Genomic DNA, 19,034 nt, shown 5'->3' on the forward strand with positions numbered 1-19,034 from the left:
AACGAGTCCCTCGAGCAACACCAAATAAAGGTTTCTTCAACTTCACTAAAAATAGAATCCAATCAGAACACAGGATTCGCCCACGGCATGTTCGATGGCATGTTCAGTGAGCTTTGAGAGACATGGGATGCACCGATTAAATTTTTTTGATGGCTTTGGGCATCGTCAGCAAATTATCGGGGCATTTTCTGAAAACGCACAAAGTCTAGCGAATCTGACGTAGTACACAAGGTATAGCATATCTTTTATAGTTCTTCTGCTTTTGTAAACTAGTTGTTATCGATCTTCAATCAGATTCTTCCCAACACGAAATTCTTATAAAATTAGACCATAGATACCTGTTCCGAATTTCATTCCCACATAAGGTAATCTAATCACTACCATCTTCTTTAGATTTTGCCATCCGCTCAAGATTTACAACAAACTTCTTTCCTTAACTATTCACAATGACAGCTTGAAGTCAGTTTAACTATAAAATATATCATTTCAGAGATAAAAGCATTTTCTCCAGCTTCTTATACATGGTAACAAATTTTCCTGTGCTGTTATCAAATGAAATAATGATACAACGTGACCTGATTGGTTGAGTGATACCGCACAGGTGGTGATGACGTCACAGTACATAAGTTTTACAAAAATATAAAACTACCCCTTTCCAGTCCCTATGTTCAATTCAATCAATCATATTTGCATTGACCTTCCAAATATGATTGGTTATATTTTCATATGCTATAGTTTCTTTTAAATCTTGTTTTCCTTGTTACTATGATGATCAAACCTATAACAAAATTCTTGGACGTGATTGGTTATTACCAGCCCAGTTTCAACCCGTATTGGACTCCACTCAACCCTATCACTATTACTGACTGTGTGGTACGTTGTCAACCTCGCTCCCAGGGCTTTTCTCTTTTTGAATTATGGGGGGCGGGAAACCTACCGCCATATTTGTTTAGGTATACTGATCGCGCTACGAAAATTAGCATAAATTATCAGATTTCGTAAGCCAATCAAAAACAAGAACTCATTAGCCAATGCCAGAGCCTTTTCCCACCCGCCAAAATTCAAAAAGGGAAAAGCCCTGGGAACGAGGTTGGTACGTTGTTCGATAACGACATCCTTGCCATACAAAATTCTATGTTGTCTTTGTTTACATGATGAGCCAGTTGATAACTCCGGCGACGCTGCTTTTGGGAGACAAAGTCTCTTCGTTCTTCACTGAAAACATTAATTCTCTGCTGATGTAGTTAAAACTGCAAGAGTTGTCAACCAGGTGCCTGCATAGAAGCAGCGGTCATCAGTACTTGAGCATGTTCTTGAGGCAGTTCTGCAAGAATGTTCTGGAATCTTTGTGGAGATTGTTGATGAATTTTTTGTATCACACTAACAAGTCCTGAACGAATACCTAAAAATACATATATAATCAGACAAATTTTCTTGGATCGAAGTTTATTACAAGACTTTCATTGTTTATTTTAGAGAGGCTACAAAGAAAAAAGAATGAAAACTTCTTGTTTCTTTGATTTAACAATAAAAATAGCGAATAATAAAAGAAAAGAAGTCAAAAGCAACTCAGAATATTCAACCATGCTCGTCAAATACATGCCATCATTGGAAAACACAAAGCTACTGGTCGCCCTAGCGACGGGGAGTAGATAAGTAAAATTGACTACGAAATCCATTAACATTTTTACATTACTAGTTTCTCCTGTGACCTAATATAACTGCACCCAGTAAATCTTATGTAACTCACCGTCTTGTAGAGTGTCAGAGGGAAGAACTTGTGAAAAAACTGCGAGAAGTTGTGGTAAATATTGCCTTATGAGAGGATGCTGATCACTAAACAGTTCTATAATGCATGAATAAACGGGATTGTTTTCTTCAAAATCTTCTTTCAAGGGAAGACACTGTAATAATCCTGGAAAAACCTGCAAAAGCAGAGGAAAACGATGTAGTCGGCTAATCCTGCAGAGGCGGAATGCTGAGTGCATCTTACTGCTTAAGGCTCTTACCCTAGGTCATCCCCTTCCCCTCCCCCTGTTGGTTTTCCCTGTCATTGTGAGGCATTGCGAGAGTGAAAGGTCTTGCCCGTGAACACAACACAAAGACCCGTCCAGGGTGACAGGTATTGCCTCCCCATCCCTCTCTAGAGAGGAAAATAAACTGAATGCAAGAAAAGTGAAGCAAATGATAACATTAACTCTGACCTTTTCCAGAGGAATAAAATTCCTATTTGCCATAACCATCCTACTCACAGCTCCACAAATGTTGTCCACCACTCGAGGAGGTTGATTTTGGGACAGGATCACAAACAGAGCCTCTAAAATGGTTGGATAATGACTTGAAACTTGTTAAGAAAACACTCAAAAATGCCGGATCCCCACAAATGATCTCCAGAAAAACAGTACAGAAACTTTATCGCTACGAGTCGTCTTTGAGAGGCCGCGAAATACCGGACTTCCAGTACCTCTTCAGGGCGAAAGTTAAATTTAAATGTATTCATATTACGCCTTGAAAAAAAAGGTGAGCATTGTGACTGAATAATTCAACACGGAAGGATACGGTGTGATCAGGTCTCCTCCATAGAAAGCCATAATACCAAGGCCATAGATTGCGTTACTTCTCACTTCATCATCCTCGTCTTTGAGTGACGTCATAAAAACAGGGAAGAGATGCTGTACAAAGGGAACTATGGCGTGGCCCATGGCAAGCATTACCTATCAAACAACATGTATGGCGTTACATTAGCCGCATGTGTACCACAAAATGTTGCTCTCTCTCCTTGTCTAACACTTCTGTAAGTATTACAGTCTATGATTTGACATTACAAGTAACATTCGACTGTGAAAACTGATCGCCCTGAAAAGGACTGCCTTTAGTTGTAGTGACTGACGTTTCGACAACCTTGGCGGAAGTCATCATCAGAGCCTAGAGAACTGTCGTTAGACGAGTGTTATAAATCCAGTTTGTAAAACTGTTGGTCCGTTTTTCCGTGATGTTATTGGCTGTAAGATTTAAGTAAGTGGGTAGTGATTGGTCAACCAAAGGCTTTCTGTGGGCGGTAGCAAACATTTGTCCCCCTAACAGAACAAATCAAACAGGTGAATAAATAAACGAAATCCACAGAAACTTACCTCTGAGATTGTTCCAATGGCAAATGATTTATCGGATACCGGGCAAGATTTTCTCTGCGAGAAGGAATACACTAAGTTGTTTGATGCTTCAAAATAATAATAATAATAATAATAATAATAATAATAATAATAATAATAAATAAATAAATAGTAAATAATAATTTAAATTTATAACTATGCCGTCTCCTTTTAAATGACAGCTCCACTAAGCCGCAACTACAATACATCACCCTGCTTTCTTCCACTTTGACCCTAAGAGTGATCAGCATGTAATTTCTCCGTACAATATCACTCCTGAATCAAACACTAAGGTCAGGAGAATAAAGAAAATGATCACCAACTAAAGCAGCTATTGATTGTTAAACAAATTCTCCTTACCAGCGCCTTAGGAAATGTAAAGAGAAGAGTATGGAGAATATGCATACAGATATTACGGTGTAAAAGGTGAACAGGTTAGGCAATGCCAGAAAAAGTAGAAGAATTTCAAATGCGGCGGTGAAAACTGATATGAAAAAATTGTGAAGCCTGCGTGACCTCGCAGCATTTTATGCTGATATTTTTACCCGGCCATTCGTACACGAAGAGGAGGTGGGTTGTTTCTCATTCAATTGTATTGCAGACTCTTCTGACAGAAATATTACAGCTCGGTTTATATCTATAAACGTCGTATTCTTACTTACCGTTTTCTTCAACAGCAGAGGCAGGAATCCAGCAAAGTAAGGTGCAAAGATCTGACCGCCCACAGCTGTCGCTAAAGAAGGCAAAACGTCTCCAGCATATTCAATCAACATGGCATCAAACTCAGCCTGCTGGTCTGAATCTTCCACATCATCATCATCGTCTTGTTGACAAGCAGTCTTGAGAGCAAGAAAAACATGATTTGGTGATTTCCTTGAAGGCGTTTTGGCGCAGTTTTGTTTTGTGATACAAAAAGTCCCTCTTGAAAATATCGACCGAAAATTAAAACCACTGAATATTAAGCTAAACTGGAAATTAACACCAGGAAACAAACTAGCATATATCAATTAGATGATCTTAAAAGTCTCATTTGGACACGTGCTGTTTCAGCCCACACAATGTAATTTTAAAGTTAGAAAATGTGTAACCTTCAAAGTCTGAACCCTTTTTCCTTCGTTTCGTCACTGTTACTAAAAGTTTTCGAGGCTCCATTATTTGAAATAATTTTTTGATGAAATAAATTTCATGTGACCTGCAGATGAATATCAAGTAAAGCAATGATCCTCGCAGGTGAGCTGTGATTCAAGCAATTGCAGGAAAGAAGCCTGGGCGACTGAAAAAAATTCAGGCCCACCAGATAAAAGCTTGGAGCTACTGCCAAGTGAACTTTTTCTACGATACTGTTTTTTTTTTTTAAATAATAATTGATATAATCTGAGAACGAGAAATTCTGAAGTAAAGGGGAGATTACAAATCATCTGAAGTTAACACACCTTTTGCATTAGCACAGCTCTGGCAGCTTCGGCGATGATGTCATGGTGACCCTGTTCATCAATGATCAAAGACTTGACTGCTTTTAGTACTTCATTAAGTGACTGTAGGGTTGCCATGGCAACTGACCTGTCCTTGTCCTTAGTTATAACGGTGATAAAAGTTGGTATGGCTGTGCCAAGCATACGCTGCACTGAGAAAATTAAAAATTAAAGAAAAAAAATTGGTCTGACAGGGCTAAGAGGGTGCACTCAAAGATACGCTTCATTTGAAACGTCTGCGCTATGCGTAATCAGCCTAATTCTAAACGAATGTCGAAATTGTTCGCTGATGACACAGAATAACAAAAAGCATAATGTTCTTAGACCATGCAACGAGTGGGACAACAACGACAGAGACAATAGGTAGGACATCAATTTCACAATTAGACGTAAACCAAAGCAATGGAAAATAAAGTTCTCAGCGGTATTCAAGCGGGGCAGGGAAGGTCGAATTATCATATACAACACCTTTCTAGCATTCTGATTGGCTCTACTTTCTGCGGTATTGTACCAGAGCCTGTTTTGTGTACATACATTCTGTTTTATCCTCTGCACCAGCTTCTTGAAGTAAAGAATGAAATCCACTGCAGAACTGACCTAGCGCCATCACGGCTCCCTTTCGTACTCCTGAGTGAGGAAACTGTCAGGGAAGAAGACAACTTGCCCCGGTTGGTTTTAATATCATGTTGAACCCTTTGGAACCGGATGAACTCACTTTCTCATTGGTGGTACAAGCGTAAGAGAGTTAAAATTGTTTAAGTAGTATTGTTTAAGATCATATTTGAGTAGTTCAGAAATTTTTCAAAATAATGCGATTCACTGGCGCTGTAACTTATCAGGGAGGTGGGTCTTTAACACAAGCCTTTTGGTTCATACCAGCCAAACACAACCCAATCTCCATAGCACGAAGTGTTTAAGGGTAATAATGTTCCTCCCGGATGGGATGGAAATAGAGCACAAAGTTGTCCTCCCCCCCCTCCCCCACAGCACTTCATTACGACTCCCAGACAATTCGCCGCCAGTGGTTGTTCCTATTTCTATTTCCACAGCTTGGGGCGATGAAGAACAATGCTAGTTCCCAGTAATGGGGTGGGGGTCCATACAGTTGCCCCCCCCCCCCTCCTTGTAATTTTTTCAAAGGTACTTTGTATACCTAGGCATAGTCATGAAGGGCAATGTTTCCCTACTTCAATTCTATGGTTTTGAAATCATCCGCTGCGATATTAAAAGACAGGAAGTTCCTACCTGAATCAACTTTAAAACTTCTTTAAATGACTCATCTAGATACGGTTGAAATTCCGTCCTGTGATGTAAAGAAAAGTTAAACATTTAAACTTTTACCAGTATAGAAAGATGTCGAAGTGGTGTTATGTACGTGGGTCAACGAAGAAATTTTAACTCGTCCGTGGTGATTCGAGCCACAGATCTTACGAGCCACAGAAACCTCGTTTAACAGCCCACACTCAGGCTAAGTTCACAGTTGTAATTTTCTCCGTAGTAACTATTGATTAGTTCTTATTAACCGAGCGGAAGGTCTGTATGGGAGAATCTTGACCGAGGTCGCCAGTACAGACCGAACGCAGTGAGGTCTGTACCAGCGACCGAGGTCAAGATTCTCCCATACAGACCGACCTAGCTCGGTTAATAAGATGTTTATTATATGGCTGTGTCTTATATGCCAATTTTTTATATTCTTTGTACCTTTTTTTTCTAGACCGGCCTAGATGCCGGTTCAGATGGGAGAATCTAGACCGCTTTCAATGTTGATTTCAGCCGATCAAATTCGTGAATTCGGTAGTTCCCCGTCCTTGTGAGACACAGACAAATAATAAATAAGCATATTAGCGTAAATCTGTTGCACTTCATTCCTTCCTCTGTTCTCTATGACTTACAATTTTCGTTAAAAAAGTAGTAGTGAAAAGTAACAGGTTCATCCAAAAAAAAAAAAAAAAAAAAAAAAAACTAGCTCAGGCCACTGAAATTTAGCAGAAAAATTTTGGTCAAGAGCGGAGTGCGCAGCGCGCACAGCGTGCGCAGTGAAGCCCCATACTCATAAAAATAATGGTAATGAGAACATGACGAATTTGGTTTATCACGTGACCATTTGTCCGTAAGCACAAGTTTATATAGTAAGAATGGGTGTACAACTGTATTGCAGGTAAAAATCTTGGCAGAATGTAAGGCGGAGATTGGTAAAAGATGCAAAATCTCCATAAAAACGTAACATTTACACAAATGTAATGACATACGCAATACAACCTACCCTGAGTTTTCTGAAATTTCCCCAAGAGCGTTACAAGTATCTTCTTTTTCCTCTAAATAGGCATTTTCCACGCTATATCTGTAAACAAAGGGAATTAAACAACAAACGGAAGTCAAGTGTGGCAAAGATTTTGATAAAATAAACACCATTTAATCACTTAGTTGAAAAAAAAAAATCATTTCAGTCACTGAAAGGGAAAACAGACAGACCACTGGAGCTTCAAATTCGTCACAGTACGAACTATATTATCAAAACTAAAAAATAAAAACCATATTTTACCCTGTTACTTCATCATCATCGTCCTCAACACCCCCAACTCCTTCCAAATCCTCATCCTCCAGCAAAAAACTGGGATCATCTTCAATTGCATAATGCGTCTAAATTAATAATAAGAATAAGACTGACATAAGCCAGCTTCTTAGTCAGCGGAAACGATTAAATAATCAGGCAGGCGGCGAAAAATAGCGGGGGAGTCCATCAGCATTATTTTTGATACGTCACTCCTTTTCTCTGTTTCCCAGACCTCAGTCGTTTTTTACTCGCCTCCTTTTTCAAGTCCTACACCCTGCCACTCATTGGATTTGTTCTCGGTTGCTCCGAGGTGAACTCCTCGGCAGCGCTCTGTAAATAGCCCACTGGTCTGCCTCCCGTCAGTAGGGATTTTCATGCACTTAATGTATTTAAAAAATTATTTCTCTCTCTTTCACATTGTAAAACGCTTAGAGACTCGCAATAAGCGCTATATAATTCATTTTTTTTTTAATCACAGCTTGTTTTTAATATAAAAACAAAATTTACAGACAGCATATTTATGGACAGAGCTAGTACCACTAGCAATACCTAGATTAACTTACCACAATCCCTTCAGCAGACTGAAGTGATTCAATCATATACTTTACTATGTCTTTCAAATATTTTCCCATGTTGCTCTTTAATATTGTAGAAACTGATGCAAACAGACCATATCTATTTAGAAAAAATAATACTCCCAGTTATAACTTGCCACAATGAACTGCACAGATCAAAGAAAGTTGTTCAATGATCAGAATTCTTACGTGCATCTCCTTAGATCAGGATCTCTGTCTTCTTCAAGTAGTCTCTGAAAGTAAATATCTAGATCTCAAACTGCAAGCATGTCACTGACATTCATACCGAAGCTCACTTTATTTTCAGATGGAATCTTAATTTTAACAATTGATTTATATAAAACCAAAGGACAAGTGACCTAGAAAATTTGCTTAGAGTACAGATGCTGACAACAAGAAAAGGTCACTCAAATGAAGTCAGCTTGGTCCTAAAAATGGAAATGAGATTTGTATGAAAAGATCGTTCGCCAAATTACAACTCAGCACACGACTTGAGTAAAGAAAGTACCAAGGAGACTACGTGCTGCCCTCCAGAGTGTGCATTGCATTGAAGGTTCTTCAATCAATGGCAGACTCGGTGTCTTCATTGGTGATCAACAATGACACCCTATTGTTTGACATGGAAACCTTACCAAACCAAGTTGAACACATTCATCTGCCAGTGGCATAAAGTTACTGGCTCCAATTGTTCTTGCCAGGACACCTAATGTATCTATGAAAAACACAAAAATATTTGAAAAAATTTTCATTGAAAGTTAAAGTACTGGGTCCAGTTGTTTAAGGGGCGGTAACACTATCCAACGGAGAAGTCGCTACCCAGCGGATAAGTGTTAACAAAACGTACTGCGTAAACCACCCGCTAGAGATGCATCCAGCGTACAGCGGCATCCACCCTTCGAATAACCGTTTGTGATTGATGCTTACATGGCACACCACTTTAGAAATTTCGTTAGTATATGACAAATACTTGAGTATTTTAGAAGAGTTCAATATTTTAACCTCCTTTGTTGAGATAAAACTTCTCGTTTTAAGGAAAAGGGAGACATGATCACTTGTTGACGAACATAAACGTCATCAAAAGCATAAAGGCGAAAATAGATAAAAGCAATTCAGGTTGAAGCAAGTAGTTTGTCCTTTTCAATCCATCAAAGCTCAAAACGTAGCTGTCAAAGTGCTAATTGTTTTGGCTTATTACAATGAAATATCCATGAATATCAGGGAAAGACTCACCAATAGCTTGTACTCGTAGAATATTTCTTTCTATTGATTCCGTGTTGCTAAGATATTCCTATCCAAGAAATAAATGTGACAACATCCGATGATAAAACAAGTGAGTTCAACATTCTGAGCTTAAAGTATTTGAGTTTTTTTTCAGTATCTTTAAATTTTTGTGCTGTTTTAAGGCATAAATCTCGTTATGTGGCGGAAAATCAAGAGGGATGAAAAAAAACCCCCTTCGTTGTCCTAAGAAAATGTCAACATCTTAACTACGACTCTGAAAAACTCTATAGACCGCACCTTAAGTATCCCCAAGAATCTATGTAATTTTATCTCCATGGTTAAATTTTTCACGTATCGAAGTCAATTTTCAGGAGGCTAAGTTTCTGTTTGCATTTTCAGAACGCGATAAGTATATTTTTCGTATGACCTCTGCGGCCGTGCGAGCCCTTTCATTTGAAAACATCCGAAAAAATTCCTCTACAGGGCCATACGTGATGGTGTGAGTAGGGCTAGAAAAATACGCACGGCCCGCGAGATGTAAAATATAAGAAGAAAGAAGGGAAAGAAAGAGCGCTGATCATATGATAAAATGCTTAATGAATGAGTTAACTCAAGCCAGGCAAGAAAATATTTGGCTCTTGGTTATTACGCATGGACCCCTCACATGATTTTGAGCTAATCATTTTCCCATCCGTTCCTTCATATAGGTCAACAAGTACATTACACTTTTTAACAACAGATTACACATTATGGTTTCTGGGGTATTCTACTCTTTTAATGATGACTGGGCACTGAAGACCTCAACCACCCAATCATTGTTTTTAAGCATTGAGTCTACCCCATATGAAGCCTTAGCATTCCAACTAATGATAACTAATTCAAGGTTAGGGGTAGGAGACGTTAATTTCCCACGCACGAGATTACTGTGTGATGGATGTCCTCCCCTGGGGTGGGATGGGTGCGTTTACTGGGCCTGCAGTAATTGGCGCCAGCTGTTGCGGTGTCCCTGGCTGTCGGTGAATCTAATAGATTAAAAATTAAAATTAAAGGTATTATTTTACTTAACATTTGTGAACTGGGAGTGCCGTCATTACCTTAATAAATTCAACTATTTGAGGAAAGTATGGCAACATGGCTTCTTTAGCAGCATTTGCTGTAAATTAAAAACATAATATATGTGTAACAGAAAAAAAAGAGTGGATATGACACAAAACGAATGGGAAACGAGAACGAAAATAAGATGCAAGGCAAGAGATGGCTCTACAATGTGAAGGCGAAGAGAAATGTATCTGTTGTATGATGCAAAATGCTAGCAGAGAAAGTGACAATTATTATAGCTTTTGTTGAATTTTTAACATTCTCTGCTCTTAGCATTCCTTGTTCCTTTTCCTATTAGCAAGAAGTAAATCACTTTCAGCTTGCATTTCACTTTCCAAGGGGTTTTGTAGCTTTCTGAATTATTTTCATCCTTGAAACATGCACTTACTCCACAATAATTCAGTAAAAGCACTGAGATAAATTATTGCACTAAGTGCTATTTAGCCTCACAAGCAAATACCATGCACAAAATTTTAATTCATTTGAGCTCCCTGAAATTTCAATTTCAATGCTATACTCTCAAAATAAATGTTCCTGAACACAATACCAATACCTGTCGCTCCTATTGCACTAACTGCTAATTCCTTCATCTGCATACTCTGCACAAATGATAACCAAATAAATCATATAGGCAAAAATAAATTAAATTTAGTAGTGACACTTTCATAATGATTCAACATTGATATGGAATATGAGCTCATGAAAATACCTTTCATTTGATTACTATCATTTTTATCACTATTTTTCGTTCTTATAGTTTACTGAAAAAAATTCTTAAATTTTATTGGCTAAATGTTTGTCAAATGGTGCATGGCAAACAATGTTTTTTTTGGCCATAATTACCACTGTCCAGTTTAACATAATTATTTTGGGAACTTCAAACAGAATTCACCTCTTCATATTAACATCCCTTGTTATACAAGAAGTAGTATTTTCTTTTTTTTTTTTTCTTTGCTATTCTTCAATGAAAATAATGTAAACTTCAATTGACATAGCTCAATGTGAATGTTCAACCTCTCAGTGAAACCTTTCTTATGATCTACTAGGAAACATGTGCACTTGCCGCAGTTAGATAAACTTGAAATTCTTCCTCTAGTCTTTGTTAGTCTAAGAGTAGCAGTCACTGCATGCAGATATGTTCACAAAAGCAAACTCATCACACCCTGCTACTGAGTAAAAAAACTTACTGTACTGGGTGACAGTGCAACAAGTAGTTTCTCCATTAATCTTGGTAGATATGGAAGGATACCTTCTCCTGCAAAAAAAAAATAGTAACTTTGACAATTAATCTGCTGTCTTAGTAGAATGATTGTCTACATAATAATGTGTAAAAAGAAGTTACTCCAGTCAGGTAAAAGTCACACTAAGGTTTATGAAAACTGCACCCATTAACACTGCAATATTCCTTTCCATACTACCCGACTAAATATAAAGGATTGAAATTCTGTGGTTAAAAAAAATTTCTACAAAATAATTCATAATTCAAGTAACCAGTCAAACATTTAGCCATGACAAAAGTAAAGTCTGCAACTTGAACAGAGACTAAGCCACAATTAAGGCTATTCTTCTCCTGATAGCATCAAGCCGCTTGGAATCTTGCTCCCCCCCCCCCCCTGGATTGAAAGCCATTCCACTGCTTGTAACCCCCCATCAACCATTATTCCACCAGGCTTCACTGACAGGTCCCTGGTGCACATTCATATTCTTGGGCAGAGGGAGGCACTGTTAGAGTAAAGTATCTTCCCTCAGAAAGTGTCAGATACTACATAAATCCCTAAAAATGCTTATACACTTTTATCTATCTCTTATTTTTAGTTGGTGCAGCATAACATATCCAAGATAAAAATCCCAAGTCTTATTATTACCTAAGTTTTCACAGAATGTTTCTAAAGCATAGTAAGTCCTTGATATACTGGGTGATGCTTGTCCACTGTCAGCAGAGGTATTGACAAGTCTCTCAAACAGGAGAGGGAGGATATCTGCACTGTATTTACTGATATCTGGCTGGAAAGAGACAATGAAAACTTTCTCTTTTCAAAAAATAACAACTCTGTTCAACACAAAAAGACTATACAAATCATGGACCTCAAGATCTATTTGAAAGGCCTCTATTTTGAGGTTAGTTGTAATATTATTATTAAAATACAATATAAAAAAGTTACAATTAATTGTGAGAATAAAATCAGTTTATTCTATTATATGTTTTTATAATAATAATGATAATATTGATAACAATAATAATAATAACAATTAGTAAAATAATTGTATGGACCTGTGAAGAATACAAAACTTAATGCTTGAATTCACAAAATGTAAAATAAGTTAAAAGTTTCAAGATATTTAGAACTGCATATCACCTGCAAATATTCTGAATATTGACCCAATGCAAACAGAGCTGCATTCTGAACCAGTGTATTCTGATCTGAAAGACCTGAAGAGAATGAAGTGTATTAACTTACATTTCATAGAAGTTGCACCACATTTTAAACCAGAATGCTCCACATATGGACTACAATAGTTTGCTACTACCTTTGGTATTTCATTTGTCATGCTATTTCAATAATATTCTGTATACCTCCTTGAGGTATAATTATATTTAGTATATACTAAAACAGTGGATAGCATTGAAGGCGCGCTCTGATTGGCTAGTCAAACTCCGAATATCCTTTGCTATTTACCTCCGAGTAACTCAGGAAAAAATGGCGCCCCGGTTTGCATCTGTGACAAGCAAAGAAATCACTCAAATTAATGACGGTGGTGTATATTATCTCACTGTTTTAGTAGATACTAAAACAACTATTCACCTCAGTGTCGGTGGATATTTACCTCGCTGCTTCACGGCTCGGTATATATCCACCACTAACCACCTCCACTTCGGTGAATAGTTGTTAAATAATGGTAATTGAACTGAGTGGAGTGCAATTTGGTCTGAAATACTGATTTCAAAATGGAACAAGCCTGCAACACAAGTTTGATTTGAAATCATAAGTATGATCATTTCAGATAAAAACTGCACAACATGAAAGTTCAATTGCCAAATTCAATTGCTCATTACAGAATTTTTTGTCTGTATAAAATATTTGATTGATACAGTATTGAGCTAGCTAGTAAAAAGTTGCAAAAGTCATCTTTCATTCTCATGCAATTTCATTGGTTTCTCTAAACAAGCCTTGAAATCTGATTGGCTGTTGTGTTTAAGTGAAGCAGTCTCATCGGCTGAAAAAAGATGTAATTTAGCACAAAAAATGGTGTGAGTTGTGAATGAAAAGCATCGACAAGAGCTAATCAGATTGCAAGGATCCCCAGTGATTTCAAAATGAATGTCTCTTTTTTCACACCTCTACAAATTGTTTGTAATGCTGCCTCAAGGTATCTACAATCCAAAAAGAAAACAGCAATAAGTCAGTGCTGAACCATACAGTGACACTTCTACTGAGAATTTTTTGGTACAATGTGGGCCTAGTTTCATGAGCATTAAGCTCCTATGAATATTGTTCATCCTCTTGAAAGTTCAGTGGTTATGGATGGGTAAGTGTTGGGCGTTTTTTGAAATAAACATTTGTGTAATCAATGGAACTATAATTGTAAAACACTATCAAACCTGTTCCTGATGTAGTCTGCACACCCCTCTGCAAGTACAGCCAGTGCTATTAGTGCTGCTTTTCTCTTGTACGGATCTTCGCTTGTAAGAGCTGGCTGGACCAATTGCATCTGTTGAGACATCAGAAACATCATTTCTTGTGATCCTCCCTACCACAGTTTATTCAACCTGACAGTTTACTTACCAGAGGTGGAATAACTGATTCAGGTGGGAAATGAAGAGCAAGAACATCAAGAACCTAGAGGGGTTAACAACAGTAACAATTTTAATCAAAGTGGCTGTGAGTCACTAAACTCAGGTGATGATTAATGGTAGGCTGGGAATGGAGTTTTTTATTGATTCAATCAATAAATTCATAGCTCAGGGGGGTCCACTTACGGTCACTGACAGAGCACTACTTCCATTGAACAGCACTGAATTAGTTTAACAGTATGAACTTCAAGCTAAAAATCGTTTGCTATTAACTGTGTAAAAATGGTCCACGAATAAGAAACATTGCCACTGAAATAAATCACTTTGTCAGGGCTTGACACTAACTTTTCAACTTACTAGCCAAGTGGCTAGCGACATCTTAGATGTTTTTAGAGGTTACGACAATTTCATTCTGTTTACTAGCCAAACTGGCTAGTGGAAATTGAAAACCACTAGCCAAAACTGAATTTCTACTAGTCTGCAGCTAGTGGGCTACCGTTAGTGTCAAGCCCGGTTTGTGGATAAACCTTTTTATTTGGGCGCATGCAACTGCCAACGCTTTATATACTAGCCAGTAGATTTAAAAAAATTAACATGAATCAAATGGGGGAAGGAAGAAAGGAGTGCTTGGTTTCATCCATACCTATAACTTGGATTAATGACTATATGTTATTATCCAAGTTAAAAGTGAAAGCAAGTATTCAGATATGGTGATATTACAGGAGCAATAGCTCAGATAAAGGAAATATAATCCCAAGAAAACTCAATCATAATGGAAAAAAGGAAGTCACATTTATAACAACCTGCCTTAATGTAGCCTTGAATAGCATTGGAGAACATGGAGAGAGCAAGGGAAAAGGTGTGGCTTTAAGAATGGTATAGAAACCTCAGAAACTTTAGTGAAAACTCTTGCTTGGCATATCTTAAATGTAAGGTTTCCTGGGAAAAGCTCAGAAAAGTTTGGGGTCAAAACATAAATGTTGCAACAAAGCTCCAACTTATTGTTCATTTTACCTGTGAAGCCACAGCACAAGGCCTGCTTGCTTCAGTTTCATCTCCCACCTCATCATCGTCGTCATCATCATCAAAATCTTCTTCATCACCTTCACTTGGTGGTGATGCCATGAGAGGAAACACAACAGACAATGTAGGCAAGAGAAGTTTGTTCTTCACAAGTGCCTAATTAAAACAAAATTTAGTAGTAATTGTTCACAGCCACAAATGTCTTTTATCTGGGCTGGAGGAATTCAAGGTGTCGAATTTTTTTAATACGTAGAAGGTCTTTTCAAGATTAATTAATAAAAAACAATCTCTCTTTCACCATTTCTGGCTAAGACCTACCAAACTTAAAAAACCCCGGTCAACTTTTCCAATTTAGGACCTCTACATTTTCTGAAAGTTCCACAAGAGCTGAACATTAAGACAGCATCCAAAGCTACTATGACAATTAGCAAAGGTGTAGGAATACGCAATAAACTTTAAGGTTGCACCTTATTCTGAAGTGCATAAAAAAGGAAGGAATCAAGACAGAGGACAGTGGAAATTAATTCCATTTTCAACTTAGTTAACTGACAATTTAACAGACTTAATGTTGGTGTTTTAATAAAAATAGGTTAACAGTGGTGCTACTGTTGCCTATCAGACCTCCCACTGCCATCTGTTTAGTCTGCAAGCAGGCTTTTGTGTTTGGGTTTTCCCTATGGCCCCTTTGTTGAGTACAGGCACCAATTACACTATTTATCATATAAGGGGCAAAATTACTGAATTGTGATTGGTCAAGACAGAGGGCATTTTTTCTTAATTTTTGCAATTGCCCCGGACAAAATTACTTGAAAATGATTGGCTGAAAATCACTTAGCAACGGCTGCCAAGGTAAAGAAATTTCTTTTTGTTTTGTAACAATGGCATCCCGTTTTGCAAGCAATCAGTAAGAAAACATTTTGCCCCTTATATTATAAACAAGTAATCACATGGTTCCTCGTAAAATTCAGGATTAATATCACTTGTGTTTTCCGAAGTTGCAGAAATTGCCCTCGTCGCTGCGCCACTCAGGCAATTTCAGCAACTTCCGAAAACACGTGGGATATTAATCCTTAATTTTACTCGGCCCTATGCGATTACCTATACCAATGACACCTTATGGAAAAAGTTATATAAACCCCTGCCACACCCACAAGCATAGTGTGCTCTTACAGTCTGCAGTCAGTCTCCCAGTGTCTCTGGTTTAAGTGGAAAATTGCAACTTCATTTTTATTTACAGCTCAAAATTTGACTTCTTAACCACTTTGGTAAAGGTGCCATAAGTGGGGGGGGGGGGGGGAACCTCAGCACAATTCACGAGTATTGAATAAAACAACTAAAGAATCACAGTAATCAATATCCTTGTTTCATGCCTCATGGTAAATAATATAATAGTGAACAAAAAGATCTTACATTTTTGAAAACCTTAAGATGATGAATTCCTTCTCTTTTTCACATATCACAACTAGCATATCATGCACAGTTCACTGCTTTTGACCTTTAACGGAAAACCCCCTTATGGCCCCTCTTGGTAGCACTTTAAATTTAGCTTGTGAAGTCTTGCTGTTGTTATTTTCCCCAAATCCTACAACACCCTCTTTTTCCTACCATTGATCAAATCAGCATTAATGGGTGTGGGTAGGCTGCAGGGATTTGCAAGCCAGGCATTCAGCAAACCTCACCTTAGGTTTTATTCTTGCAAGCCAGCTCACAAAGTGGAGAGCTTTTATTCTTAAATTATTTCCATAGGAAGGATTGCTGGCAATCTACAATAAAATTGGAATTATTGCTAACAATGACTTTGATCCATTCAATATCATAAAAAGCAGAGTCCTGAGAAATGATCACCAACTAAAGAAGCTCTTGCTTGATGAATAAATCCTCCTTGTCAGCACCTTAGTAAATCTTAGAGAACAGTATGGAGAATATGCATTCTGATGTTGGTGTTTATCTTACATTGAGTCTCCTAAACTGCTTCATTCAAGTACTGTTTTGGGTGAGAATAATTCATAAAAGGGCTGTTCTCAGTGAGAAAAACTGCCATTTTGACAACTATTGACTCTGATGATGACTTCCAAATATCAGTCATTAATTAAAAACAATCATCCTATTCAGAACTTCCATTACCAGTGTATACCACAACAAGGTCAGTATGCTTGTAGTGTACAAAAACTGAGATCTGAGTTAATGAGGTAAACCTAGACTTAGTACTATACTGGGGAATTTAATGCTGGGGGTAACCCTGCAGTGGCCACTTGGCTTGTAAGCAGGCTTTTCCTAGTGCTATAGTACATCAACTAAGACTAACCTGAAGACAGAACTCAACCAATGTCTTCAAATGTGGGGTCACAATACTGACTTCTGATTCTACCAGTTCATCAAATATTTCCATTGCATCACAAGCTTTATCCTCAAATTGAAAAAAGAGAAAATAACTAAGATTTTGTCATTCTATGATAATTCTTTAACTTACAATAAGGTTGCTTGTACTATTAATACATATTTCTATTAAAAAGGTGGTGGACCTTAGCCAATTTTGCAAATATTTAGGCTTTCTAAGAAGAGTGATGAGTTTAGATTAGCCTGAGAATTTCAAGAAAATTTTTTGACTTTTAGGATGCTTATTGTTTAGACTGACACAAATCTTTTAGCAATAATTTGCTCTAAGTGATATTTTATCAAGAAATCTTATAGAGAAATGTGCTTTAAGCAAAGTTTCCTTTGAACTTTTGACATAAAATTCGCTATAACTCTAGTAGTATACACTAGAAACAAGCAGAAATCAAAGGGTAATTGTGAGGAAGAGCTCCTTGAGAAACCTTGTTGGCCGACTGTCAGCTGACAGATAACTAACAGTACACTGACAATGAAAGTTCATTCTAATTATGCATACAGCTCACCTCATCTATGGCTAAGATTTGGTTGATATATCCTACAACCTTGGGTATAAGTGGTCTAACTAGAGGCTAAAAAAAAAAACATTAGAAACACATCAAATATGTATTGCAGACAGCGAAAAAAAGTGAGTTGATTGCACATTTAAAGAGTAGAAACTCAGCTGACACACCTTATAGTGAAAGAAAAAGCATCAGCAAACTTACAATTTCCTCAGATCCAATGCATTCAATAAGGTAAGTGAGGGCTCTAACAAAAAAAAAAAAAATTATATTAATTTTGCTTATCATACAAGATACATATTTACAAACCCAAACTAACATTATAAGAAGCATGAGATATGCTGCACTATACCTTATTGTATAAAATGGTACTAGTTTACTCTGTTGATCTTCTAGTGTACTGGAGAAAAGCTGAAACAGGGATGTGAAATGTGGTCTTAACTGTTCATTGGCAGATTCTGTGATGGAACTTAGAAGAAACATGCCCATCTGAAATGAAATAAAATTAAATGAATTATTTATCATAACACATGAATTACCGAGATGGACAAGGATTTTTAGTCTGCCAGCTGACTCACCTCTCTTTGCTGAGGTTGCTCTGATTTGATGTGCTGCTGAAGGAAAACCAGCAGTTTTGGCCACTGATTGGCTGGCAGGTCATGTTTAGCTATTACACTCACCTACAGAAAGATTGATAATTTCAAATCACCACCTTGTTTATCCAGGTACAAGGGACCAGAACATAGTCAAAAATCATAAAAGAAGTCTGGAAAAAATCTCTTGTTAAAGCCTAAGTTGTAAATGAAGGTTAGGTCCCCAAGGGGTCCTGGGGCTGTGACTATAGTGGCACCCAAGGTGCTAGTACACCTGACTGGCCTGCCCAACCTGCAAACCAGCCAGGCAGGAAGAAATACGCCAATAAAAGGGAGGTGGAGAAAAGCAGTGTGCAGAAAGTGGAAGATTCTGACCCTCTCTCTTCTCTTTTGTAGAAGTACATGTAGTTGGTGAAGGACATCTTATGGTCAACTCATTTCTGTTGTTATTAATGTTTGAATAACTTACCACTTGTGCTGCTGAATTTCTCACAGTTGAGCTACAAAATCATAAAAATCAACTATTAATGGAAATTTCAAATTTTTGAAAAACAAAAAAAAGATACCCATAAAAGACATTCAATCACACATAAAGTTAAACTTATAATGTAAAAATTCAGTCACCTAAAACAGGTTTAGAAAATTGAAAATTCATATGATTT

General features: G+C 37.5%; 1 protein-coding gene across 1 annotated transcript in view; it reads right to left on the reverse strand.

The window, feature by feature from the left end:
* Positions 1–1,097: 1,097 nt before the first annotated feature.
* The window catches only part of LOC111337714 (importin-4), a 24,462-nt gene continuing 6,525 nt past the window's right edge, over positions 1,098–19,034 (reverse strand). The window contains exons 5-35 of the mRNA XM_088754470.1: positions 18,842–18,872; positions 18,358–18,459; positions 18,132–18,268; positions 17,984–18,026; positions 17,783–17,848; positions 17,191–17,292; positions 16,565–16,648; positions 14,877–15,041; positions 13,855–13,908; positions 13,671–13,780; positions 13,408–13,442; positions 12,427–12,500; positions 11,935–12,073; positions 11,257–11,324; positions 10,623–10,668; positions 10,066–10,124; positions 8,981–9,038; positions 8,383–8,462; positions 7,940–7,983; positions 7,739–7,850; positions 7,164–7,261; positions 6,885–6,962; positions 5,867–5,924; positions 5,156–5,261; positions 4,583–4,773; positions 3,812–3,988; positions 3,132–3,185; positions 2,560–2,714; positions 2,205–2,337; positions 1,751–1,925; positions 1,098–1,402 (exon numbers count right to left, since the gene is read on the reverse strand). Of these exons, the coding sequence (XP_088610596.1) occupies positions 1,263–1,402; positions 1,751–1,925; positions 2,205–2,337; positions 2,560–2,714; positions 3,132–3,185; positions 3,812–3,988; positions 4,583–4,773; positions 5,156–5,261; positions 5,867–5,924; positions 6,885–6,962; positions 7,164–7,261; positions 7,739–7,850; positions 7,940–7,983; positions 8,383–8,462; positions 8,981–9,038; positions 10,066–10,124; positions 10,623–10,668; positions 11,257–11,324; positions 11,935–12,073; positions 12,427–12,500; positions 13,408–13,442; positions 13,671–13,780; positions 13,855–13,908; positions 14,877–15,041; positions 16,565–16,648; positions 17,191–17,292; positions 17,783–17,848; positions 17,984–18,026; positions 18,132–18,268; positions 18,358–18,459; positions 18,842–18,872 (2,974 nt within the window). The 3' untranslated portion in view covers positions 1,098–1,262. The remainder of the gene's footprint in view (positions 1,403–1,750; positions 1,926–2,204; positions 2,338–2,559; positions 2,715–3,131; positions 3,186–3,811; positions 3,989–4,582; positions 4,774–5,155; positions 5,262–5,866; positions 5,925–6,884; positions 6,963–7,163; positions 7,262–7,738; positions 7,851–7,939; positions 7,984–8,382; positions 8,463–8,980; positions 9,039–10,065; positions 10,125–10,622; positions 10,669–11,256; positions 11,325–11,934; positions 12,074–12,426; positions 12,501–13,407; positions 13,443–13,670; positions 13,781–13,854; positions 13,909–14,876; positions 15,042–16,564; positions 16,649–17,190; positions 17,293–17,782; positions 17,849–17,983; positions 18,027–18,131; positions 18,269–18,357; positions 18,460–18,841; positions 18,873–19,034) is intronic.

The sequence above is a fragment of the Stylophora pistillata genome, chromosome 3 (genome assembly GCF_964205215.1).
Source record: "Stylophora pistillata chromosome 3, jaStyPist1.2, whole genome shotgun sequence".
Classification (NCBI taxonomy): domain Eukaryota; kingdom Metazoa; phylum Cnidaria; class Anthozoa; order Scleractinia; family Pocilloporidae; genus Stylophora; species Stylophora pistillata.